This window comes from Musca autumnalis, unplaced genomic scaffold (genome assembly GCF_047663935.1).
Source record: "Musca autumnalis isolate F117 unplaced genomic scaffold, ASM4766393v1 scaffold_1, whole genome shotgun sequence".
In the NCBI taxonomy this organism is placed as follows: domain Eukaryota; kingdom Metazoa; phylum Arthropoda; class Insecta; order Diptera; family Muscidae; genus Musca; species Musca autumnalis.
Genome location: NW_027411644.1, coordinates 266,288,653 through 266,315,586, shown reverse-complemented (window position 1 = coordinate 266,315,586; position 26,934 = coordinate 266,288,653). Strand labels below are relative to the sequence as shown.

At 34.6% G+C, this 26,934-nt stretch overlaps 1 protein-coding gene across 2 annotated transcripts in view; it reads left to right on the top strand.

Annotated features, from left to right (window-relative positions):
• The window catches only part of stumps (DBB domain-containing protein stumps), a 264,285-nt gene that overhangs the window by 172,633 nt on the left and 64,718 nt on the right, over positions 1-26,934 (top strand). For both annotated transcript variants that reach the window (XM_073961101.1, XM_073961102.1), the window contains exons 4-6: positions 19,648-19,865; positions 19,983-20,188; positions 20,388-20,617. In XM_073961101.1, coding sequence (XP_073817202.1) covers positions 19,648-19,865; positions 19,983-20,188; positions 20,388-20,617 — 654 coding nt within the window. The remainder of the gene's footprint in view (positions 1-19,647; positions 19,866-19,982; positions 20,189-20,387; positions 20,618-26,934) is intronic.

Sequence of the window (26,934 nt, the reverse complement as noted above, 5' to 3'; positions counted from 1 at the left end):
TAACTAGCTGATGCATACACCTTATCAGCGCGTTGCCTCCGGTTTTAAACAGCTCGGTTGGTAACCCATCGGCTCCTGCTGCTTTATTATTCTTCAGCCGGTTGATTGCTGTTTTTACCTCATCTTGTCCGGGCGGTATACATTCTATACCATCTTCTGGGATTGGATCTGTGGTATCATCGTCTTCGCTACTATTGGATACTAGCAGATTGGAGAAATGTTCCTTCCATATCCTGAGCACGCTATCTGTATCTGTTACCAGATTACCTTGCTGGTCTCTACAGGAGGATGTACCAGTTCCAAAGCCATCAGTTTGATGTTTCACTCTTTGATAGAATTTTCGGACTTCATTCTGTCTCCTGTACACCTCGATTTGTTCACACTCCCGCTTTTCCATTTCTCTCTTTTTTCTGCGGAAAAGACGTTTTTCCTCTCTCCTTTTCACCCGATACCTCTCTCGTGCGCTACGCGTTGCTACTGATTGTAAAGCAGCCCTATATGCCGCATTTTTCACTTCGGTAGCAGCACGACACTCCTGGTCATACCATGGATTCCTTGATGGAGGTCTCTGGTATCCAAGTACTGATTTTGCGGCTGTTGGCATGGAGTGGGCAATATTTTTCCATTGTCGTGATATGTTATAGGGACGAGGAGTGCTTTGATTAAGCAGTTGGGCCAATTGAGAGTATTATGCTATCTGCACTTTGTTTGCTACGTTTAATCTGGTATGTACCTTTGCTGCAGCAAGGTAGTGGTCCGAGTCTATGTTTGCACCTCGGAACGATCGTACATCCAACACGTTTGATGCATGTCTTCCATCTATCACAACGTGATTAATTTGATTTCTTGTTCTTTGATCTGGCGACAGCCAGGTGCCCTTATGAATGTCGAGATGCTTAAATCTGTTACTGCTAACTACCCTGTTTCTTGCAGCTGCAAAGTCTATCAGCCTCATACCATTGTCAGATGTTTCACTGTGGAGGCTGAATTTCCCGACTGTTGGGCCAAAGATATTCTCCTTTCCAATTTTGGCATTAAAATCGCCTAGTATAATTTTAATGTCATAGGCAGGGCAACGGTCATATGTTTCTTCTAAGCGCTCGTAAAATATATTATTGGTCTGTTCGTGCTTGTCTTCAGTGGGAGCATGAGCGCAAATAAAGCTGATGTTGAAAAATTTTGCTTTTAATCGAATTGCAGCGAGTCTTTCATTCACTGGGGTGAAGCTGGAGACCAGATGTTTTAACCTCCGACCAACTACAAATGGCAGTAATGTCAGCCTTGTACTTTTCAAGTACATCTGCCAATGCGTAAACTGCACCTTCTCTATAAAGAGTGCTAACATTCCAGGTGCAGATTCACAGATCATGGTCCTTAAAACGTTTGCGGGGTTCGTCAACTTTAGAGGGTTTTTTCTTCTCTTTCGTTTTTTCATAGTAGGCTGTTTTTTGTTCCAGACAAAAAATTACTACTTGCAGCATGTAGATAAGTTTAGCGGAGAAGGCTAGGCTTGTGCTATTCATTGTATTTGCAGCTTCCCGACAACTAGATTCCGTTCTGTAGACTTTAGAAGTGTTTTCCGTCTATCACAACATGATCGAGCTGATTTCTGGTTTTCCCATCTGGTGCTGATCACCACCATGTTTTTTTCGATCAGCTTTATGAAGGTTTAACTACCTACTGTGGGACCAAAGTTATCTTCCCTCCCAGTCTTACCATTAAAATCTTCTAGAACAATATTAATGTCATGGCTAAGACAACGGTCATATACTCTCTATAGGCGCTCGCAGTCATATTTTTTATAGGTTTATCATTCTCTTTCTCGGGAGGTGGGTCCAGATGTGATTGAAGTGAAAGGAGTTTGCTTTCATAGTATTGTGGTAGTGCAGCAAGTAGGGACCAGGTTTTTTAGTCTCTTACTTACTATACTTACATCAAACACCTGGCTGAAGTTTCGTTCCATGTCAGCTATAATACCGAGTGTTATCATTTCCTCAGAAATGCGATCCAACATGTAGCTTCCAATAATGTGGGAAAGAATACCTAAGAAAGAGAAAATATCACTCCTCTATGAGCAACATTATGGGAAAATATCTAGATTTTAGAATATTAATTCATCAAATTTTACAATTCAATTACAAACGATTAGATGTGATTAACAAATGTACATTTAAATAATGATAGCCAAAGTGACAAAGATCAAATGTGGAAATGCCGCTGGATTATTTAGTAAAATATTCCCACATTATTAAAATTCAAAACCCAAAAAAATGCCACAATATTTTGAGAAAAACATACAGATATGGAAATAATATGGAAATTTTCAAAACCCATAATCTCATGGATATTTCTAAGGATTATACGGAAAAAATCCTCAAAATCAGAAAAAACAACAAATAAGGGAAAAATTTCTTATTAGCAATTCCGGTGACAACTCTCCCCGCTGGTTGCACGCACAACAACACAACCCTCCTCAGGTGATAGATAGGCGGTGGCGGTGGCGGTGGTAGTGATAACGTGTGGTGGCATACAAAACACATACTAACTAACCCACAGATAAATGCAGACAGACAAAAGACCAACAATGTGGCTTCATGATTGTTGTTGACAAAACAAAACAATAGAAGTTGCAGTAAACCAATCAACCATCCATACCGTGTCGATCAATATTCTTCATTGATCATTGATTTGCCTGAACATAAAACAATACACACGCCAAAGGAGTTGGTCTAAACAAATGCAACCAACCAACAATAACATGCCGGCCATTGATTGGTAAATGTTTATGACGATTGTCCCGCCAAAGGTATTTTGTTTTGCCCGTCCTAGTGACAGCCAATTTGTTGTTAAGAATTCTAAGCGTGAATACACTCACCTTCTGTTCAGGTAGCAAAAGTGCAACAAAAACAAAAACATGACGCTGGTACTATAGGAAAAAGGAATTATTAAGCCAATATAAACAAAATTTTCCTACTGGAAAAACTGCTTTAGCCTACCATAATACCATAGTCAATGAATGAGTGGGTGCAATGTGTTCCAAAAGGCCACAATCCAATTGTTGCTTACTTACACTATTGCTTATTGGTTGTTGGTACGAGGAGGGTGATTAAAGGAAGTCCATATGATTTGCATTATTCCAGGAAATTGACATGGATTTTATTTTTCCAATTTCAATAACAAAAGAAAATAGGAAAGGATGTTGCAGAAATCTGGAGTTTTGTTATAATTGAAATGTTTTGGAAATATCTTATTGTCCATATGAACTATTTTTCCCCATTTTTCAATTGTGGGAAATTTGTTAGAATCGTAGAAACTGTATAGGAGTATTAGAACTTTGGAAAATGTGGTATAGAGGAATTGTTCTTTATAAAATTAGTTTTGTTTCTGACATTCTCGAAAAACTTTAAGTTTTCTTTTTATTTGTTATTAAAGGATTTGGATGTTTAAAATAAATTTTAGAAAAATATATGATTAGAAGAATGACCGCCATGTACATACATAGAATTTGAGTAGTTCAATATCTTACAAGTTCGGCCAAGTAGAGCTTTTAATACCCTCGACCCAGAGATAATCTTAAGAGCTTAAAATATTTCAAGTCGTAGCTGTACACGATGCCAAAAATGTGAGGTTTTCTAAGCCCTAAGAACTAAAATCACTGGTAAATTTTTTCATTGATTGGATAGGCTGTCCATTGTGATTTTGTATATTTAACCTTTAAATACCTGAAATCGGGGTGGTTATATGTGGGCTATATCCTATGTTCACACTTTTAGGCGGAGAATTTGTTTGACCACTGGAAACCCCAACTACAAAGTAATAGCTAATTCAGTCGGAAAACTTTACAATAATTGAAATCGAGAGGTATCGCCTACGTTCACAATTTTTGGTGCAGATATTTTTGGATCACTGGGAACCGTAAATTACAGAAAAAGTACACCGAAAATATTGATATAAACACCATTAGCACTGGAGAAGTTTGTTGGCAGCGGGGAAACCAAATAGCAGCCACAAAAAAGGAAAAAAATAGTGTTTTGAACACTAAGAATCCTTTTGTGACCACTGGGAATCTCTAATGTCAAATTACAGGTAGTTCGGTAAAAAGTTTGGTGAAAATCGGGACGTACCGGTAGAGTTCTAGGACGCTAGAGTGATTACAAAAGGCGGACATAGCTAGATCGACTCCGAATTTTGTCCTAATCAATAATATACATAATATGTATATTTCATAGGGTCGCAAATGATTATTTCAATGCTTTACAAACTGAAAAACAAACGTAATATACCCTCCATACTATAGTGGAAACTTTTCGCTCCGGAAATTTTTCTCGTTAAAAACGTATCCATACGTTGTTTGTGTCGGACATAACGCCCACTCGTCGTGGGTAGGTACCAGCTGGTCTTACTGAATGCATTTATAAGGTGGGTTCTGGTTATGATATACATTGAACATGCTCCAAATAGAAGATCGTGTCCATCAGTTACAAATTAAAACTAAACAAAACAAGTAAAAAAGTATCAGTCGGCTTTGCCGACAGAGATATACACTCAACCTGTGTGGATTGAAATACTTTTTCCCAAAAAAAAAAAAAAAAAAAAAAAAATGTTTTCAAAATTTGGTGCGTATGAACCGACAAAAGTTTTGATAGGATTAAAGCTCAAAAGTTTGCGGGGATATCGATAGATATAAAGGGTGTTTTTTTAAGGCCGATAGAACTTGAAATTGTAAAAAATAACACAAAAAATTAAATTGTAATCAAAATTTTTTTTTATTCGAAAGATCAATACGTGACATTAACATTTGAAAATGATTTCGGGCATATGGGCACCGCGGATGTTCTTGACGAAGTGCATTCTGGACGTCCAATTTTTGGCCACTTTTTCGAGCACTGCTGACCGTATGTCACGAATAACACGAACAATGCTGGCCTTCAAGGCATCAATTGTTGCTGGTTTATCAGCATAAACCAGTGACTTCACGTAGCCCCACAGGAAATAATCGAGAGGTGTCAAATCGCACGACCTTGGAGACCAATTGACAGGTCCACTTCTCGAAATCAACTTATCGCCAAATTTTGATTTCAATAAGTCGATGGTTGCGTTCGCCGTATGGCACGTAGCGCCATCCTGTTGAAACCACATCTCCTCCGTATCAATGTCATCCATATTTTCAAACAAAAAATTATTGATCATGGTGCGGCAACGATCTCCATTGACCGTAACGCGAGCTCCGGCCTCATTTTTGAAGAAATAAGGTCCGATGATGCCACCAGCGTGAAAACCGCACCATACGGTGCATTTTTCTGGATGTAATGGATTCTGTAGGGTCTCTTGTGGATTGGTCTCACTCCATATGCGGCAATTTTGCTTATTAACAAACCCGTTAAGCCAAAAATACGGTTCATCGCTGAAATGACGAAGTCGTCTATAAGTTGCGCGAATCGACGACTGATTTTCAAAGTAAATTTGGATAATTTCGTAGCGTTGTTCAAGCGTGAGTCTATTCATGATGATTTGTCAGAGTATACTGAAACAAATAAAAAAAAAGTTTCATCAAAATTTAATTTTTTGTGTTACTTTTTACAATTTAAAGTTCTATCTAGCTTAAAAAAACACCCTTTATATCTTTGGTAAAAATGTCCAAAGGATCCTCGAACAGACCCTTAACCACATAAAAATGTTAAACATTTGTTTGTGGTACCCCAAGGATTGGACAGGTAGGGCCCTAATTTGAACATAAACTAAGTTTCGACAATATTTAGATATCCAAAGTTTGGACCAAATCGGTTGCTATGTCTATGAGATATCGCGTGTACCATTTTAGCGAATATTTTCGAACTTTTGTGGGGGAGGTATCGGAAGGAGTGGACCTATCAGCCAAAAGGCCACCACAAGCACAACTCGTCGTGGATAGGCATCAGCTGGGCACATTTATAGGTGGGCTGTGGTTATGATATAGAACATGCTCCAAATTAACACTAAACAAAATCACTTTCAATCAATTATATGTGATTTAAAAAAAAAAAAATTTGGTAATTTTATCTGGGTTACACTGTAACGGAATTGTAAAATCTCTACAGCGGAACCTCGTGGTTATTTTTGGTTTTTGCTACAACGATCATGTAGATCAATAGATGGCGTTATTTTCATGAATTTGCCATAGTTGCCAACTATATATAAAAGCTTGGCATACTTTTAGGCGCAAGGAAGAACAAACTCATTGTAATTGAAAATTCATGAAAATAACGCCATCTATTGATCTACATGATCGCTGTAGCAAAAACCAAAAAATAACCACGAGGTTCCACTGTAGAAAATTGATAATTCTTTTACAGTGGAATCCAGTTAAAATTAACAATATTTTTTTTTTCAAAAATATTTAATTTTTAATTTATAGTATGGCGTGACGGTGTACACCTTGATATGATCAAAAAATTGCCTTATCGGAATAATAGTTTTACATACCTAAGTATGTTTGCGCGAAATCTGTTTCAGTTAATTCGGAGTCGATTTACTCTCACAATATTTAAGATAGAGTTTTATAATTAAAAATTGGCTATATCGGTCCACGTCTTGATGTTGCCCCCAAAGAACTGTACCGCTCGATTTTCAGATTTTTCGAGGTTTTAGTATCATAATCACATCGAAATGTCTTAATATTTGATGGATAAGAGTTGTGACCCCTTAGAACCTCAATTGACAAAATGCAGATGGTTCGGTTAAAAATTTTAGCTAAAATCTTCAAAATACCGAAAATCGGGAGGTACCGTTATATGGGGGTTATATTCATCCATCGTCGAATTTGACCTGCTTATGGATAAATTCACTCAGGTGCACAAATATAGAGTTCTCGCTCTAGAGTGAGTGTAGAGTTCTAGGACGTTAGAGTGACTACAACAGATGGACATATTATATGAAATGATTATTTCAGTGCATTACAAATGGAAAACAAACTTAATAAACACTTCTTACTATGTTGGCAACGATGGCAAATTTATGAAAATAGCGCCATCTATTGATCTACATGATCGCTGTACCAAAATTAACTCGAGGTTCCACTGTAGAAAATTTACAATTCTTTTACCGTGGAACCCAGTTAAAATGAACAAACTATATTTTTTTTTACCGAAAATCAAATTTAATTGATTGAAAGTGATCACATTCATTTTGTTTAATTTGTAATTTATAGTATGGCATGACGGTGTGTACCTTGATATGATAAAAAAAGCCATATCGGAATAATAGTTTTACATATCCAAGTATGTTTGCGCGAAATCAGTTTCAGACAATTCGGAGTCGACCCTCACAATATTTAAGATAGAGTTTTATAATTTGGTACAGAAGTTTCTATTAATACTAGAATGTTTGGTATTAAAAATGGGCTACATCGATCCACGTCTTGATGTTGCCCCCAAAGAACTGTACCGTCGGATTTTCGGAATTTTTGAGGTTTTGGCATCATAATCAAGTCGAAATAGCTTAATTTTTGCTGGGTAAGTGTTGTGACCCCTTACAACCTCAACTGTCAAATTGTAGATGATAGATATCGAAAATCGGGAGGTACCGTTATATGGGGGTTATATTCATCCATCGTCGAATTTGACCTGCTTGTAGGACGCTAGAGTGACTACAACAGACGGACATATGATATGAAATAATTATTTTAGTGCTTTACAAGTGGAAAACAAACTTAATATACGCTCCATACTATGGTGGAATATATAAAAATAATATCAGACAAATCGCAAAGTAGCTGCCTCAAGATTTCCATCTTTTACATGGCCCCAAAGGAAGAAATCGCATGGTGTTAAATCGCAAGATCTCCGTGGCCAATTGTGATCACCTTCTCGAGAGATAACGCTTCAGAAACTTTTCCCATATGAAGGTAATGGATACGTTGTATGTGTCGGACATAACGCCGATAGCTGGTCTTACTGGACGCATTTATAGGTGGGCTCTGGTTATGATATAGAACATGCTCCAAACTAACACTAAACAAAATCACTTTCAATTAATTAAATGTGAATTATGAAGAAATAATTTGGTCGTTTTAACTGGGTTCCACTGTAAAAGATTTGTCAATTTTCTACAGTGGAACCTCGTGGTTATTTTTGGTTTTTGCTACAACGATCATGTAGATCAATAGATGGCGTTATTTTCATGAATTTGCCATCGTTGCCAACTATATATAAAAGCTTGGCATACTTTTAGGCGCAAGGAAGAACAAACTCATTGTAATTGAAAATTCATGAAAATAACGCCATCTATTGATCTACATGATCGCTGTAGCAAAAACCAAAAAATAACCACGAGGTTCCACTGTAGAAAATTGACAATTCTTTTACAGTGGAACCCAGTTAAAATTAACAATATTATTTTTTTTTTAAAAATATTTAATTTTTAATTTATAGTATGGCGTGACACCCTTGATATGATCAAAAAATTGCCTTATCGGAATAATAGTTTTACATACCTAAGTATGTTTGCGCGAAATCTGTTTCAGGCAATTCGGAGTCGATTTACTCTCACAATATTTAAGATAGAGTTTTATAATTAAAATTTGGCTATATCGGTCCACGTCTTGATGTTGCCCCCAAAGAACTGTACCGCTCGATTTTCGGATTTTTCGAGGTTTTAGCATCATAATCACATCGAATTGGCTTGATATTTGATGGATAAGTGTTGTGACCCCTTAGAACCTCAACAGTCAAAATGCAGATGGTTCGGTTAAAAATTTTAGCTAAAATCTTCAAAATACCGAAAATCGGGAGGTACCGTTATATGGGGGTTATATTCATCCATCGTCGAATTTGACCTGCTTATGGATAAATTCACTCAGGTGCACAAATATAGAGTTCTCGCTCTAGAGTGAGTGTAGAGTTCTAGGACGTTAGAGTGACTACAACAGATGGACATATTATATGAAATGATTATTTCAGTGCATTACAAATGGAAAACAAACTTAATAAACACTCCATACTATGGTGGAATATATAAAAATAATATCAGCCAAAAGGCCACCACAAGCACAACTCGTCGTGGATAGGCATCAGCTGGACACATTTATAGGTGGGCTGTGGTTGTGATATAGAACATGCTCCAAATTAACACTAAACAAAATCAATTTCAATCAATTATATGTGATTTAAAAAAAAATAATTTGGTAATTTTATCTGGGTTACACTGTATAGGAATTGTAAAATTTCTACAGCGGAACCTTGTGGTTATTTTTGGTTTTTGCTACAGCGATCAATAGATGGCGCTATTTTCATGATTTTGCCATCGTTGCCAACTATATATAAAACCTTGGCATTCTTTTGGGCGCAAGGAAGAAAAAGTCTTTCCAATAGAAAAGTGTTGGCAACGATGGCAAATTCATGAAAATAGCGCCATCTATTGATCTACATGATCGCTGCAGCAAAAACCAAAAATAACCACGAGGTTCCACTGTAGAAAATTGACAATTCTTTTACAGTGGAACCCAGTTAAAATGAACAAACTATATTTTTTACCGAAAATCAAATTTAATTGATTGAAAGTGATAACATTCATTTTGTTTAATTTGTAATTTATAGTATGGCTTGTCAAATGACGAAATCTTTTAAATAATAACACAAATAGTTTTGGTTTTAAGTAATTTAATTTTTTTATTCCAAATTAATTATTTATGGTAAAGTGGTAATATTTTAGAGTGAAAAACCATACATTTTGCATAATGCAGAAAAATGGAATTTAATGCAATCACATGGAAAGCTTCCAGTTTTTAGCGTTGGCATCAAATCGATGGTAATTTCCAATTCATTATTTATCCTTATGGCAGCATCATCGGGAAAACCTGTAAATAAAGAAAATAAGGGTATGTTGTTAGAAACAGGGATGTACATACAGTCTGGGGTCGTAGCCTAGCAAATTTTGCTCCGGACAAATTTTTTTCGACATTTATCAAAATAACTTTTATTTTATTTTATTTTAATATGATAGAGATATGAGCTTCATTAAATTTGGGTGATCGTTTATTTATTTTAATAGAAAGCAATGAATTTGGCGTAAATTGAAGATCCTGTGGATTAAAACATCTACAGCTTCTTTGGCCTAATCTACTTAATTTTCTACTTCGAAAATTATTTATAACGATTGAAATATATATAAAATTTGCACTAAAAGTGTTAATAACTACCCTCGTAATTGGCTGAAAACACCACTTAGTTGTTTATCTTTGGTCAAACTCACAAAAAGGCAAACGTGAAGTGAAAGGCCAAAGAGGCTATGAGGGAGAAAAACAGACAATAAAGCAAATTTTTCACTCTCAATATTGCAGTGATTACCACCGATGCCGTTCTTGTTGTTATTGTTGTTTCTGTGTGTTTTCACCCACACTTAGGCATTTAAAACAATATGCATTAATTGTATTCGGCATTGGAATCAAAACTCGAGCGAAGCAAAACAGCAGCAAATAGATGGATGGATGCATGGACGGTTAGATAAATGTTTCAATGATTTGAGATGGGAATTGAATGGAAATTCTAGACAACAACATCAATAACAACAACTACTACTATTACACCTAAGTACACAGATTCGATTGAGCGAGCGGCAACATAACATACATTAGACTTCTACAATAAGCACTTATGCTGCGTACCAATTGTCCAGTGCGAGGCAACAACAATAAGAAAAAAATAGTATTTATGCTAAGCACCATACGCACATGGGCCTCGTACAACACAAATAACAATGTGTGTAGCATATTCCTCCTATGCACCATGGTTATACCGGGCATATCCCAGCAAGCATTTTCTATCGCCCATTACCCGAAGCAGTCACTCCCGGGCGATAGAAACACACATCCGCGATATCGCATTCTTATTGATGTAGGCACACCGTTCGGGAAGAAATGAACCACGCATTCGTTTCCTCATAAAAATATCGCCATCGTGACTCTCGACTCTGGACTAAAGCGATACTTTCAAAGGCAACGCATGAGACACATTTATGAGGAAACGAATGCGTGGTTCATTTCTTCCCGAACGGTGTGCCTACATCAATAAGAATGCGATATCGGGGATGTGTGTTTCTATCGCCCGGGAGTGACTGCTTCGGGTAATGGGCGATAGAAAATGCTTCTTGGATATAGTACCTTTAGGCGACAAATAAGTACATTGTTTGAAAGATATTGCATATTTTACCATAAAATAGTGGCAATGACCAATAAATAAATAAATAAATAAATAAATAAATAAATAAATAAATAAATAAATAAATAAATAAATAAATAAATAAATAAATAAATAAATAAATAAATAAATAAATAAATAAATAAATAAATAAATAAATAAATAAATAAATAAATAAATAAATAAATAAATAAATAAATAAATAAATAAATAAATAAATAAATAAATAAATAAATAAATAAATAAATAAATAAATAAATAAATAAATAAATAAATAAATAAATAAATAAATAAATAAATAAATAAATAAATAAATAAATAAATAAATAAATAAATAAATAAATAAATAAATAAATAAATAAATAAATAAATAAATAAATAAATAAATAAATAAATAAATAAATAAATAAATAAATAAATAAATAAATAAAACAAAAATTAAAATCGAAAATGTGTACATTTTAAAAGTCAAATTATATTATCATTATTTCAGCAAACTTATTTGTTTTAATTTTCTTTGTCGAATGAGTGTAAAGTATAGTACACATTGGCAAGCAAAACTGACAGTCATCGAGGTATATTTCTTGATTATCAAAGCCTAACTGAAAATTTTCTTTTGTAATCTCTAAATGATGCCGTATATATTGTTTTTAAAACGTTTTTAGCTAAATAAAAGATTTTATTTGCCGGAAAATTGTCCTAAAAGTACTGTTAATAAGTACTGTTGGCACTTTTGACTTTTTGGAATTTTTTCGATTTTTTGTTTTTTTTCTAATATTCAAATTCACTCTATGATAAAGAAAATGAAATTTATTTTTTCTTATCTAAATATCTCTCACATTATACACAATACACATTATTATTTTTTCTGCTTTTTTTCATTCACAATTATTTAGTCACTGCACTTTTTTACATTTCAATTTATAAATGTTTAAATATTAAATTATTAATTTAATTTTTTCAATTTCACTTTTCCACGAACCTTTCGCACTTACAACTGACTGATATTTTTCTTATTGTTGATATTTGCAAATACTTGGAGTAGCTGTAAAACTCTCACCTTATCTCTCTCACGAGAAGAAATAGTAAAACAATGTAAATTGTTTGTGTAAACAATCAAATACAGAATTTTCATCTTCTTCTGCGACACTAGGTAGTTCTTGCAGATCGATCTAATTTGAACAGTAATACATTTGTTATTGTAAAATGATAAAGTATCGCTCTTTTATAGAAAAGAAGTGCAGAAAGCGATTACTTTTGGTAGAGGAAGTGAGTAACTCACTTCCAAATGCTAGCTGGGATTGAATACATTGTTGTTGTAGGCGTAATGTTGTTGTGCGTGAAACCTACAAGTGTGTGCGTGTGCGTATGCTATGGTATTGTTAGTGTACTGCTTTCCTGCTCTTGGGCTCGTGGTGGTGTTGTAGCAAAAGAAACATGTTGCACATAAGTTGTGTTGTGTCTGTGGCTTGTAGAATCATTTTAGAACGTTGATTTTTTTATTCCGTTTCGGGATGTCAATGCAATAAGACGCATAACGGCACCATAGTGTACCACAAATAACAAAAGAAATAAAATCAAAACAAAAATAAGAATAAATTTTGTAAACAAAATAAGAAATAATTAAAAGTTTATTAAACATATTTTGTGTTAATTTTATAAAACTAAAACTGAAAAAATCAATAACAAACTTCAAAAGTTTTTAAAAGTGGAAAAAAGCGCGGCTTTTTGGATTTATTTGTATTTACGATAACCAATACCAATACAAAAAGTTTTGTATACAAACAGAAAGCAACAATAACAATGCAGCAAAGAAAAACAATACCAATAAACAATTTTTTCATATTTGTGCTGTTATCAACATAATTACCCAAAAGTGTATTTATTTATTATTGGGCACACACTCGACTCACTCAAATTGTGTTTACAAATAATAATAAAAGTAATAATCATAATTACAACAAAAACACTGCGACCCATAAAATACACAATTATAATTGTTTAAAACGAAATGATTATTATAAGCATTAATTAATTTGGTATTTAAGAGAAAGTTTATTGAGTGCCTTTATTTTATTGAAAAAAAAATGCTGAATGCCGCCACCATTGTTAAAGGCCAAAATATCAATATTTGTACGACAATGACCGGAGAACAACAACAGTATTATTAGTAGTGCATAAACAATTACAAAAATTGAATGAACAACAACAAGAAAAGTGAATATAATTACAAAACATTAACATAAACGTTACACTTCGTTTTGAACAAAACAATTACAAGCCAGCATTCATTCATTGTCAATTGAAAATTTGGCATTTACAATCTAATTTGCATTTTTAAGTGGATTAAGTTTCGCACAAATAATCCCATCATCATGTTTGTCACAGTGGATAATGCAACAAATACATTTTTCTCAGGTAAATATGTTACACAAACAAAAAACCCACACAAAACAAAATCTGGGATTATTTGGAGGGGATTTTTAGCACACACTTTTGGGAACTTGGGGATATTTGAGGGAAATTTCTAAAATAATTTTGGGAACTTCATTTTAATGTGGGGAAATTTCTAACACTCGATTGAATTGGAGGTAGTTGAGGGAATTTTTCAATATAGTATAAAGATTTTCTGTTGAATGTGGGGATTTAATGGGATTAAGAAGGTTTTTATTTTATGGAAACTTGAGATTTTGTTAGAATTAATACAAAGTTATTACGAATAACCGTGGTGCAATGGTTAGCACGACCGCCTTGCACTCAGAAGGTCTGCGGTTCGAATCCCAGGCCAAGCAACATCAAATTTTCAACGGTGGCAAAATTCCCCCTCAGTAATGCTGGCGACATTTCCTGAGTATTTAAGCCATGAAAAACTTCTCTAAAAGTGGTGTCGTAAGACACGCCGTTCGCACTCGGCAATAAAAAGTAGGTCCCATATCATTGAGCCAATATGAATCGGCGTGCACTCATTGATATGAGAGAAGTCTCCCTTGTCCCAACTGGGATGTTTGTGGAACAATTATATATATTACGAATAATCATAAAATTTCTTGAAGGGTTACACCCTTTCAAAAATCAAAAAAAAAAAAAATATTGGCATTTTTGAAGTACAGCTAACATAGAGTATGCCGCAACAATTTCAAGTCAATCGAAGAAAAATTGGTTGAGATGTGACCGTTCAAAGTGAAGAACCCATTGTGATTTTTGTGGAGAGGCGCAACTTAAAACACCTTTTTTCTCGAAATGGATTTTTTGAAGTCGTTGACAACAATAGCTCGAAAACGAAAGCTGATCTTCATATATTCTTGTAAGCTTATTAAATACATAAAAATCGTGTCTTTAAGCGTGAAAGACTTAAACAAATTCCCTATTTTTAGACAAAAAACTTTACATTTTTTTCATTAAAATCGAAATTTTGGCTTTGACAGTTCACAATTTTGTTAAAACAGATTTTTTTATGCCGGGCATACACTATGGGCATGCAGGACAGCAACCGATGAACCCTTGTGTAAGTGTGTGATTGAATAGTGTGTGGCATTCCTTCAATCCATATTGCAAAAATGATGAATTTTCCTCCAGAACTCGATTTTGGGTTGAAGTTTTCCTAATTTCTAATTTCCTCACAAATAATATACTTGGAACAATTCATCGGATTGAAAGGGATTCATTTACAAAATCAAAACCAAAACTACTCCCAAATACATTGACAACAACTTCAAAATTTACTAATACTATTACAAATGCTGTCCTGCATGCCCATAGTGTATGCCCGGCATTAAAATTCTGTTTCGCTAAACGACAATATTATAAGGTTCTTAAAGCACCCACAAAAATATATGAAGAACTGGCCATTCGTTTTCGAGTTATTGTTGGCACCGCAAACAGCTTTTGCATAAAAAAGGGTTTCGAAGGTAGTCATTTAAATAATTTCTCGTTGGAATCGAGCTCAATGACCGTTTATTTTTGCAAGTGAAGAAGGAGAGCCGAAGATTTGAACCCACACAACCACCACTATGTTACATGCATGTTTCGCCTTTGGTAGAGCCTCTTCAGACATATCGGCCGTGGAGCGGCTTTTCTGTCATCGAACTTTACTTCATTCAAATGCAATTTTTCTTACAACAACAATGGATATTTGCCCATTTAGTTGTGCTTTCATGACAAACGCTTAGCACTTTAGCGTTTTTTTGTCTGCACAACTAGGGATCACCCCTTAAGGAGTTGTAAACATCTGTTTCTTCAGTCAAACTCGGGATATACCCCCAAGTACCATCAGGTGTAACATGGTGTCATTTGGAGTAGCACAAAAGCCGCTCTCTATGAGATACTCTCCGTTGTTCGAACTTTGCAATGAATTCGTGTCATCTCCACCTGGGTTGAACCATTAGCAACACTGAATTGAAATTAGTGTTTAACTGGATAACCAAAATCTGTCCACGCAATAGAACCTAGTCAACAAAAACTTTGGAATTTAATACTGGATTATGGGGACACACAGCTATTCATTAACCTCCAAAAATACAATTTTTGCGGGTATTAATTATTACCATCCACAATTATTAAGGCCTGGGTACATAAGCTGCCTCGCCTGCTTGCCTTGCTTTCCTGTTTCATTTCTGACACAACAAAAATAAAAGAATAAAGAATGCCGAGCCAATTTCGAACTTGGTTGTCCTATTCTTTTTTTATTCATTTATCAGAAGCATGCAAGGCAAGCAGGGGAGGCAGCTTATGTATGTACCCAGGCCTTTAGGTATTGGCAATTTTAGGGGAATTTTCAAAATTACTCTGGTTATCTCTATTTAGTATGGAGATTTAGAGCAATTAACGGACCAAATTCCGCATTTGGCTGTTTCTTGTTTGTCTCATTCAATGATGACTGTTGACGCCCGTATGGGCCTTTATGAGGCTTTTTCAGAACAATTTGGGCTTTTTTTAATTTGGCGGCATGTTTCTTTATATTTCAAAGAATTCGACTATAATATTGGTCTACCTGGAACAAGTTGTTTAGGGCATAGTGTACTTCTTTAGAAGGTAGATTAAAATAACATATATTACATTATTTTTTCTACTTCTCACAAAGGTGGCAGAGTCCGCTCGATGTGATTTCCGCTCACACACGATGTCAAAGATTTTGGCATGAACCACTGAAATCTGTTGTATTGTGTGTAGTGTGCAGAACTCCGATTGACTCGCGGTGGTAATTTTTTTGGTTGCAATTTTATTGATGGGTTTTGGGCAAGTTTATTTGGGTGGAGTAAGTTTTTGTTTGTTGTTGGGGAGGGTGCAAGTCCCCCTCAACTCGCTCGAATTCTAGAAGAGTTTTACTCGCGAGTGGAATTCGAGCGAGTATTCGTAGCTCTGGTGGTGTGCTATATATATTCACATTTGCATCACAAGGTGAATAACATGGAACTAATGCAATGATGGCCAAAAACACACATTTGCAGATTATAAATTGCGCTAGTGTGAGTGGAAACGTAAACAATGCATTAACCGAACGAATGTGTTTACACTGTACGTGTGTGTCGTATGCCCGCGGGCATAGGAAAGTTGTTGTTGGTGGCCATCACTGAACTAATGGTTAGGAAACATTATTTTTGACTTCAGCTAATAACATATTAAATTTAGACTACGATAGGAACACATTTGACCGTATATGGTCTGTGTAGTCGGCAATAGGTGCTACATCTTAAACTTCTTCTCTTGGGTCTTTTCCATGAATAACGATCTGCTAGATGATAAATTTACCGGGTCTATAGCTACTTTGACCGTATCGAAAGCTGTTTTGTAGTCGATAAAAAGTTGGATTTGGTCGTGGATTTGGCGTAAAGTCAAAATGTTGTCAATGGTGGATTTTTTAGGCCCATTGATATGGTGATGCATCTCATTGGGAGTTCATATGGAACGCTCAATAACGTAAGCAATAGCGTTCATCTTGCAAAGTATCGGCATCTTGGGGCCTTACTATCCTTCAGTTAACCACCTTGGCAATGTTTAACCCATTCTGGTAGGCGGCATGATATCATTGTAATTTCCTGGGTATTCTGCAACCCTACTTCCTTATTCAGTTTGATTCCCCTCTTCGAATTTTGTTAAAGCATCAATCTAACACCCGATTTGCTCAGTTTTCTTTTTCCTTTCCTTTTTCAAAATTGTTCGAAAACATTTCATATATTCTGCTTATTGCTACAAATCGCAAGGAAGACATTTGCAGCATTCTTTAGGTAGCAAAACGGCAATCCTTATAGTACAATGTCTTCCTTGGCGAAGACCTCCGGTACCCAAGTGATGTGGGCAATACTAACATAGCAACTGATCTGAGAAGGGCTTAGATCAAAGAAAATATGATATTGTTACTATGTAAAAATATATATTGCTGCTGCCACCATCACACATTACAATATGTATGTTTACATTTTTACAATGCCATATTTTACTCTCAAACTAGGTTTCCTCTAAAAATATCTTTGCTCTGACTTTCTCTGCGTGTACGTTATTGGGACGATGAGAGTATCGTAACTTTTTAAAAATATATATTGTTACTGAAACCATAAAACATAATATGGACTTAATCAACAATATATATGTTCACATTTTAACAATGTAATATTTTGCTCTCAGAAAAATTTTCTTCTAAAAATATTTTTGCTCTGACCTGCTCTACATACAGGTTATTAGTGCGATGAGTAGTGGAAAATGCTTAGCAACTGGCCTGAGAAGGAATACAATCCCAGAAAATAGTTTATTGTAACTATGGAAAAATATATATTGTTACTGCAACCATAAAACATAATATTTATTTAATCAACAATATGTATGTTTACATATTTACAATGATCTATTTTGCTCTCCAAGTAATTTTGCTCTAACCTACTCTACGCGCACATTATTTGGACGATGTGTGGTGGCCAACAATAGGGTATTGCAACTATGTTAACATATACATTTTTACTGCAACCATAAAACATAATATGGATTTAATCAACAATATTGTATATTTACAATGCTCTATTTTGCTCTCCAAGTAAATAATTTTGCTCTCACCTTTTCTTATTATTAAGACGATGAATGCTTTCATCACGCCTTTTATGAAATTTCTGCTTTCCGACGTGCAACTTCGACGCTGTGTCAGCTACTTTATATGCTAGGTTCATTAGCTTACGTTCCCTTGCTGCAAGAAGGTATTGAATCGCATCAATGCTATAGTTGCGCATGACACATGGGAGGAGCTAATACTGTATTGAATAAAAGTAAACCCCGGCCTTTATCGTGGGGCGAGATGTTTTATGGCAACCATAATACAGAGTGTCCACTATATGTGCTGTTTTGACGCCTTTGGTGTCACATTGCACTTACCCTAAGGCAGTTATATTGGCCTTGTTATTTCCAAGTACATCCGCCGATGCGTAAATTGGATTGTGTAAAACATTTCAGGTGCAGTTGATCCTCAAAATTAGGTGGTTTTATGTCTTCTTCTTTTTCACAGTAAGATTATTCGCTTGGGTGGTTAGTAGCCTAAGACAAAGACTTAGACCACACTTTCTATAAGGCTGTTAAAAGGTCCGACGACACAAGGTTAGACTCCCACATCAGAGAATGCGGTATGATTCTATTTAAAACTCAATCCGACGGCTTGTTGAGTTTTGTTCGACAAAGCTTTTTCTTACACTAACAATTAAAAAATTTTGTAAGCATTTTACTAAGGGGATTCCGGAATTAAGAATCTGAACTTTTTTAGGCAAGATATGCATGTTGAAAATACATTCTAAGGTCTCAGGGGAAACATAACATTCGTACATTCATTATTTTACCAACCCTGACCACAGATATATCAACGCTCTACTCCATCTCCTTAATCTCTTGCATGTGATTTTATTTGAATAACAGAGAAACAGGAGAGAAAGATGACACTCAATGAAATCACAGTTTAAAGTCATTTAACTTTAACTTTATCAGCGATAAAGAGGGAGTGGGTACAAGAGATTAAGCTTCTCCATAAGCAAATGTTAGTGACCAGTAGTAGTTGTTGCTGTTTTTGCTCTTGTTATTGTGATACACATTTGCATTAAGATTAATTGCAATACACACAGCAACACATTGACAAGTAATGAACGAGGGCAGCACCCTTAGTCCACCTAACACGCACACACACACACATAATAGTTAATTCAAATGGTTATTTCCGTTTCATCTGTAGTAGGTTTTGAATTTTGATTTTTAGTTTCGGACGTACATTCGTTTTCGTTTTTTAATAAGCGGAAGTTAAATCAGATGAATAAATAAACAAATGGTTAAATGTACGAAAGAATGAATGAATTCCATTACAAAAGACTGTTGTCTGCCTCAATGTAATGTCATTTTTCCTTTTTTTTATTGAATGAATTATCTGTGCAGACTTTATAATGCACTTAACACAAATGTGTGAAAAGAAATGAATGAATGAAAATGAATTTAATTGCTTTCTCTTGTTTTGCAGATAATCCCTATTATTTCTACAATGACCCCAAGTCACCGACTACGCCAGACTCACAGAGTTCCAGTAAGGGATTTTCAATATTCAAACGGCGCAATTCCAAAGGAAATAGTCCCAAAGTAACAATACCGGAACAAACACGTCTAATTACATCGGCAAATCTTGATAGCACAGCTACCATAACACTGGGAAGTCCAAGAGGGCAATTTGGTTTTCAACATGTAAGTAAAAAGAAGAAGAAGAATAAGCTATATTTTTTGCAATATTCATCTATACAACTTCCTCTTTTTAATTTTTGTTGTTGTTTTTTTTTCTTGTTCTTTCTAATCATTTTTTAGCAATCGTTTGAACTACAACCATTGATGTCGCATCATCTTCCCCATGGCCAGCCACAAATCACTGCTTCTCTACACCAAAGACGTCAACGTTCTTCTAGTTCCCATTCAGAAACATGCCGCGATCGTTTAGGTTCTTGCAGTGAAGCATCAACACCCAATCATAGCTTTGATCATGATGATTGTTTCAGTGGCCCGCTATCACCAAGGTAAGAAAGAAGAAGACGAAATGGTATTTGATGTTTGCTTCCTTGATCTTTTGACATTGAAAGGAAATACAACAACTTTGTGCAGCTGTTGACAGTTCATTTTGTGGGGATATTTCCACCAAAGCTACTCCAATTTGTTTTACATGATATTTATTTGGAATATTTTTGTTTTTTTTTTTTCTTTAATTTTTTGCATTAGCAAACATCATTCACATCATCATACATTGCCAACAGCTGGCGGCCGACGTCATTCATTTAGCAATTGGCGTGAACGTCATGCTAGTGAACGTCACGCTTCCACATCTTCACATCATAAAAATATTGCTGCCAATATCACAACAACCGATGAAGTGCCACAAATGATGGCACCACGACCACCAGTTATATCGCCGAATAAATATCGTGGTGGCGGTTCTCATAGAAGAAGAGGTAAGTTTTATTTTTCGAATTATGTTATTTTTTATGTTGATTATGAAAGCAGCAGAAACTTCTTTGTTTATGGAAAAATTAAGCGTTATTAAAATTTTCATTATGGGTGCATACTTTTAGGAGTCCACATATGATTAATTCGTATTTGTTTGAATAGAAGAAGCATAATTTAAGGTATATTTTTAACCTTTGATAATTTAATATTTTTTTAAAGCTTTTGACCGGGAAAGTTACATCATTATTCCCGTAAAGTTATTACTTCAGTATAGGTTCCAAACATGTATGTGTATGTTTTGGCCTTTGACTGCTTCTATTTCTCAGTTCAGATATCTTAATAAAATCAAAGGTTTTGTATATAACGGATAGAAATATGCCAGTGTTCTTTAGATACTGTACCCGGTCCTTAACGATTTTTTTCAATATTCATTCGTTCGGCTTATTAATCGGCAAGTTTAGGAACTACTTGACTATGAGACCTCAAGTGCTTTTTCATCACAATACAACCAGCTGCAATTAAGAAATCAGCAATTAAAAATCATCCAAATTTCAACAGAACAGAATTTGAGGTGACGAAAGAGAAAAATCTTTTAAAATCCGACATAAGAAGGTACGAACTAAATTTGTACTGTACTGCACTGTACACTGCCACTAATATTTTGAGGACAGGTTGTTGTCCGAGGAAGTCAAAATTGATGATCCCATAACTATAGGCGAAGAATATCATTAAACAGAATAAAATTCTAAAGACATCATCCTCAGTAGGTACGAAATGCGGAAATATTCTAAATTTGTACTGTACTGCACTGTACACCACAACTGATATTCTGCGAACTGGTTGTTGTCCGAGGAAGTTAAGATTAGCTCTGTCTGGTTACCCTAAAATTTGCAACAATTTGTACCAATTGTTGCTGGAAGTCGTCTGTTAACACAAAAAACCAGCAAAAGAGAGCGATTCGAGAGAGACATTTTGACAGTTCTTTCACTGAGAGCTTGAAAATTCTTGCTGGATAAATTTCTTCTAGCAGCAACTGGCAAAGCAATTCTTCTTCTTCTTCCTGAAAACAACCAATCATCTGTTTCTAATTTGTGGTTGATGTATGTTTGTGAAAATTAAAAACAATTTTTTTTGTGGAAATAACATAGTCTAATTGTATTGTTTTATGGAGAACAAATTTGTGGAAAAATACTTGTTTCAATTTCTTTTCTATTTTTAATAAAATACAACGTGTTTGCTTCTTTATTGGCGGACAAATTGTTCTGTTTTGGCAAGCCAGCTGATTGCTTGCTGGTTTTTGCTGGGAAGTGTCTGTTTACTTTTTACAATTTTCTAGCAAAAGAGAATAAAAACCCCTTACTCTCTGAGAAAGTTCTTGCTGGACAATTCTTGCTGGGAAAGTAACCAGACAGACTTATTGATGAACATACCTAGCAAAAAGTTTGCATCCGCGGATGCAATTGAATCACTACAAGTGTACGGTACATTTGCCGTTGGAGTACATCTTTTCCTATGAATTAACTTATGAATTTTACAAGAGAGCGCGCAGCTAGGATGCACTCCATTTTGCTTCCACAGCACACAGCTAGGATGCACTCCATTTTCGATCCAAATCAAGGCATAAGATGTTGTGCTTTGGATTGAATTTATATTCATTCTTCGGATTGCAATAAAAATGCAAGCCATTGCGAAATATCCCAAAATAAATAAATGCTTTTTTTATTTGTGTAAAACAAGAACTCAAAGAACTTTATTATATTTATTATATAAACACAAATCTAAAAAATGTTTCCATTAAATTCAATCACATTTGAGCTTACTTCCTCCGTTCTCAATTTAATCCAAGCGCATATGATTTTGCTTCATCATCCAAAAGGTTTTTTATGTTGCCTTCCCATCACTAGTTCAGCTTTCGAAATGGACTCCAACACCGCTCCATTAAAAATTTCCGTCTCGTGAATTACCGCAAAAATGTGCGCAACTTAAGTTTTTAATTCTTTATTTTATAACAAATTCTCCGAAATCTATACACTCTTGTTTGTCTTTTGAAGAAATGTGTAGGGATCAACCAACTGTTTTTTTCTGTAGGGATCTCTACAGCAACTGCTTATAAAATGTATCGAACGGAGTGCATTTTTCATAACTCTGTTGGACTACATCAAAAGATGTTGTGAAATCATAACTCCAATTGCAGAACTTCCAAAATTTTTTGCTGGGTACTTCTAGGAGTAAACTATTGGCAAACAAGTCAGTGAAATTGTATACATTTCTAGATGTTTTTTAGAAAAAATGTATCCAGGTTTAAATAAAGTGTCGGATCAAGCAAAGGATATCTATCTTCTGAATAAAAATATGTTTAAAAATATTTTTGTTTTTGTTGTGTTTAATTTCAGAAACCCTTTTTAGTCCATTTATTTTCCATTCACGAAATCGTGCTCTGCTCCCACACCCTGAACATTAAGATGTTTACTTTTGCAGTCAATCAAAAACTCATCAAATGATTTAGCAAAAAATTTTCAGTTCATATTTTCACTTCACATTCGTGTGGAGTTAGTTATTGGCAAGCAACAGATTTTATTGATGGAGTTTAGAAGCGAAAAAAGGAAGAAGAAAAGAAAACTTTTTTGCACTAAAAATATTGCACATCATAAAAATTGACTCTCTGCTAACTTGCAAAACCAAAGAATGCAGGTTCCTGCTAGCTAATAAATTTCTAATGAAAAGTTTTGCAAGTAATGGCAGGTGTTTATGACCAAAGACATGGTGTTTGAATGGTGTTGATATTTAACAAACTACAATGTTTATTTCATAGCATTTTGAACATTAGCGGATTTTTTTGATTTGTAAGTTTTTATGAGGTGTTCAAATTGTGTACTTTTACGCAGGTTCCTTCTTCATAGGAATGTGAATGATAAACATGTGTTTTCAATAGGGGGAAGAATCCTATTGGAAACATGCACACATATGTATCGTATGAACATTATTCATTCATATATTAATTTACTCGACCATCTCGACTTGGGTATTATCATTATTTCTTGGGCACTGTTAATATTTCTAGAGAACATCTGGTGTTCAGTTTTATTTTTTTTTTTTGAGTTTGATGGGTGTTGTGTTTTACTTCTCGTAAATGTCTGCCATTTTTTGTTGTTTGATTTTCTTAAACAATACACAAAGTTTAAGTCAAAAAGATGCTGATTTAAAAAAGAAAAGAAACCATGAAGTTTCCTTTATACTTCTTATACGCATTGTTTATAATTCGTTGAATTATTTTCGCTTTTACAATGAAATAGGGCAAAAAACAAACGAAAGAATTAAACTCAGAGCATTGTATAAATTGCTTAATTTACAAATGAAATGTTTGTAAAAAGAAATTCCAAGGAAAACTTTAAAAAGAAAACTTAAATTTTGTGTTAGTTTATTTTTCTTTATAGAGAAAAAGCATAAAAGGTTTATTGCACATCATCTGTTCAATTGAGCAGGGAAAAATAATTATTTAGAAATGGTTAAGAACAAATGTGTTGAGTAAGAAACTTCTTTGTGCTACTCCGGGGTATCATTCTAAACAACTTATTTGCAATGAAGATCCCAGAATGGTCTAGGGTTTTTTTATATCAAAGAGGGCAGGATGATTTTTATTATAGGTTAGTGAGGTAAGGTAAGACATAGGAAACTACTCACAAACATTATAATGAGAATTTTATTGAAATATTTAGATAAATAAACCCGCTACAAATTTAGATAAATATACCAGACTGAGATTTCAGTTTAATTAAATTTTCAAATACTACTTTTGCCGCAACAATCCTTTAAAAGTCAGCTTATTTGTACCCAGCAAAAAGTTTGCATCCGCGTGTACAGTACAAGTGTCGTTGGAGTACATTTTTTCTACCCAGCAGAAAGTTTGCATCCGCGGATGCAGTTGAATCACTACAGATGTACAGTACAACTGCCGTTGGAGTACATCTTTTCCTATGAATTCACTTATGAATTTTACAAGAGAGCGCGCAGCTAGGATGCACTCCATTTTGCTTCCACAGCATTTCGATCCAAATCACAGCTTTTGATGTAGTGTTTTCGATTGAATTTAAAGGCACTCTTCGGATTGTGTTTTTAATCAATCTAAACATGCAGTAAAAATGCAAGCCATTCCGAAATATCCCAGAATAAATAAAATGCATTTATTATTTGAGTAAAACAAGAATATTAAGAACTTTATTATATAAACACAGATTATAAAAAGTTTCCATTAAAGTCAATCACATTTCACATTTGAGTTTACTTCATCCGTTCACCATTTAATCCAAGCCCATCTGATTTTGCTTCATCATCCTAAAGGTTTCTTATGTTGCCTTCCCATCACTAGTTCAGTTTTCGAAATAGAATTCAACTGAACTCCACTCCATTAAAAATTTCCGACTCGTAAATTACCGCAAAAATGTTCGCAACTTTAATTTGTATTTTTTTTTATTTTATAACAAATTCTTCGAAATATATACACTCTTGTTTCTCTTTTAAAGAAAGGATGTCGCCAGCGGCGAGTAGGGATCAACCAACTGTTTTTGTTTTGTAGGGATCTCTAAACCAACTGCTTATAAAATGTATCCAGCGGAGTGCATTTTTCATAACTCCTAGAAGTATGTTCATCAATCTTAACTTAATCGGACAACAACCAGTTCGCAGAATATCAGTTGTGGTGTACAGTGCAGTACAGTACAAATTTCCAAAATATTTTGCTAGGTGTGAACTCACGAATGAATTTTACAAGAGAACACACAGCACTCAATTTTGCTTCCACAGCACACAGCTAGGATGCAGTCTATTTTCGATCCAAATCACGGCTTTTGATGCAGTGTTTTGGATTGTATTTAAATGCGTTTTTATACATATTGTCCTCCAACTCCAGTCCAGATTTCGAAATGAGCTCCAACTCCACTCCAAAACTAATTTTTGTCTCGTGAATTATCGCAATGTTCGCAACCTTATTTTTTATTTTTTTTAAACAATTTTTGGACACTCTTTTTTTGTACTTGGAAGAAATGTAGGGATCAACAATTTGGCTTTCTTATAGTGCTATTTAAACAAGTGTTTATAAAATGTAGCGAACGGAGTCCATTTTTCATAACTCCGTGTGGCATGCAGCGGAAGATGTAGTGCAATCATAACTCTGCATTGCATTACTTCCAAACTTTTTTGCTGGATAATACTTTAAATTTATAAATATTGTTCATGTTATTCTCCTTTTATTGCCTTTCATATAAAAATGACGGAAATTCTATTTGAAAACTATTATCAAATTGACGTTTTGCGTTGCCCCCGTGCCTACCTCTTTCTTTCAGACAAAACTTTTCTTTACATTAAAATTCTTGAAATTCTATCACAGCTAATTAGAAAACCATTTAATTTAATATTCCTCACACAAAATGCTGCTATCAATCAAAAAATTACTGATTTATTAGGACAGTTCGAAAGCGATAACAATCATCATCACATTCAACAACAAACAGAATGTAGTCTCGTTTAAGAATCATGTCGGATATACGACAATCTAATGCTAAGCTTTTAAGAATCCGATGACAGTTCACAACTAACACAAACAAACAAAAAACTACTTAAAGTTAATAAAATTGCCTTGAATCTAACACTTAACAAACCATGGAAGCAGGCAGTCAGTTTGTCAACAAGTCAGGCAACCAACCTCTAATCAAAAATATTGGCAACAACAATCTTGACATCCTGTAGACGACAGACAAAGCGTTATAATTTCATCAGCAGGTAGACATATAAACATACAGCTTTAGTTTAGCACGTTTACATCGTAAAGTACAAAAACAGAAGCTCAACTACAATAGGTAGATAGGTAACAGCTAAGCAGGCTAGGCATCAAAGTTGAGGCGCCACATTATTTTTGTTTTGTTTTTCGTCTCCAATATTAAAGACATCATCATCCGTAACAACAATATTCACGATATTTAAACAAGTGTGTTGATTATGCTTTTTGTTGTTATTGGTTTTGTAGTATATACTCAAAAGCTTTTGTGTTTGTTGTTGCTATTTTCAAAAGTTATTGCTTTAGGGTACTGGAAAAAAAGGAAATTATTATCATTGTCACTAAAGACCAGAGCAGACCACTCACTCACTCACTGTTAAAAATAACAATGACAGACAGGCAGCCAGCCAGCCACACAGACATCAATTGCTCGGGACAATCATGAATTCACTCACTCACTAACTTGTTGTAATCAACAATCCTCAACATATTTTGTTTTTGGTCTGTTATTGCGACTATTTTGTAGCTGTTACAAGCCTTTGTTAATTTGTT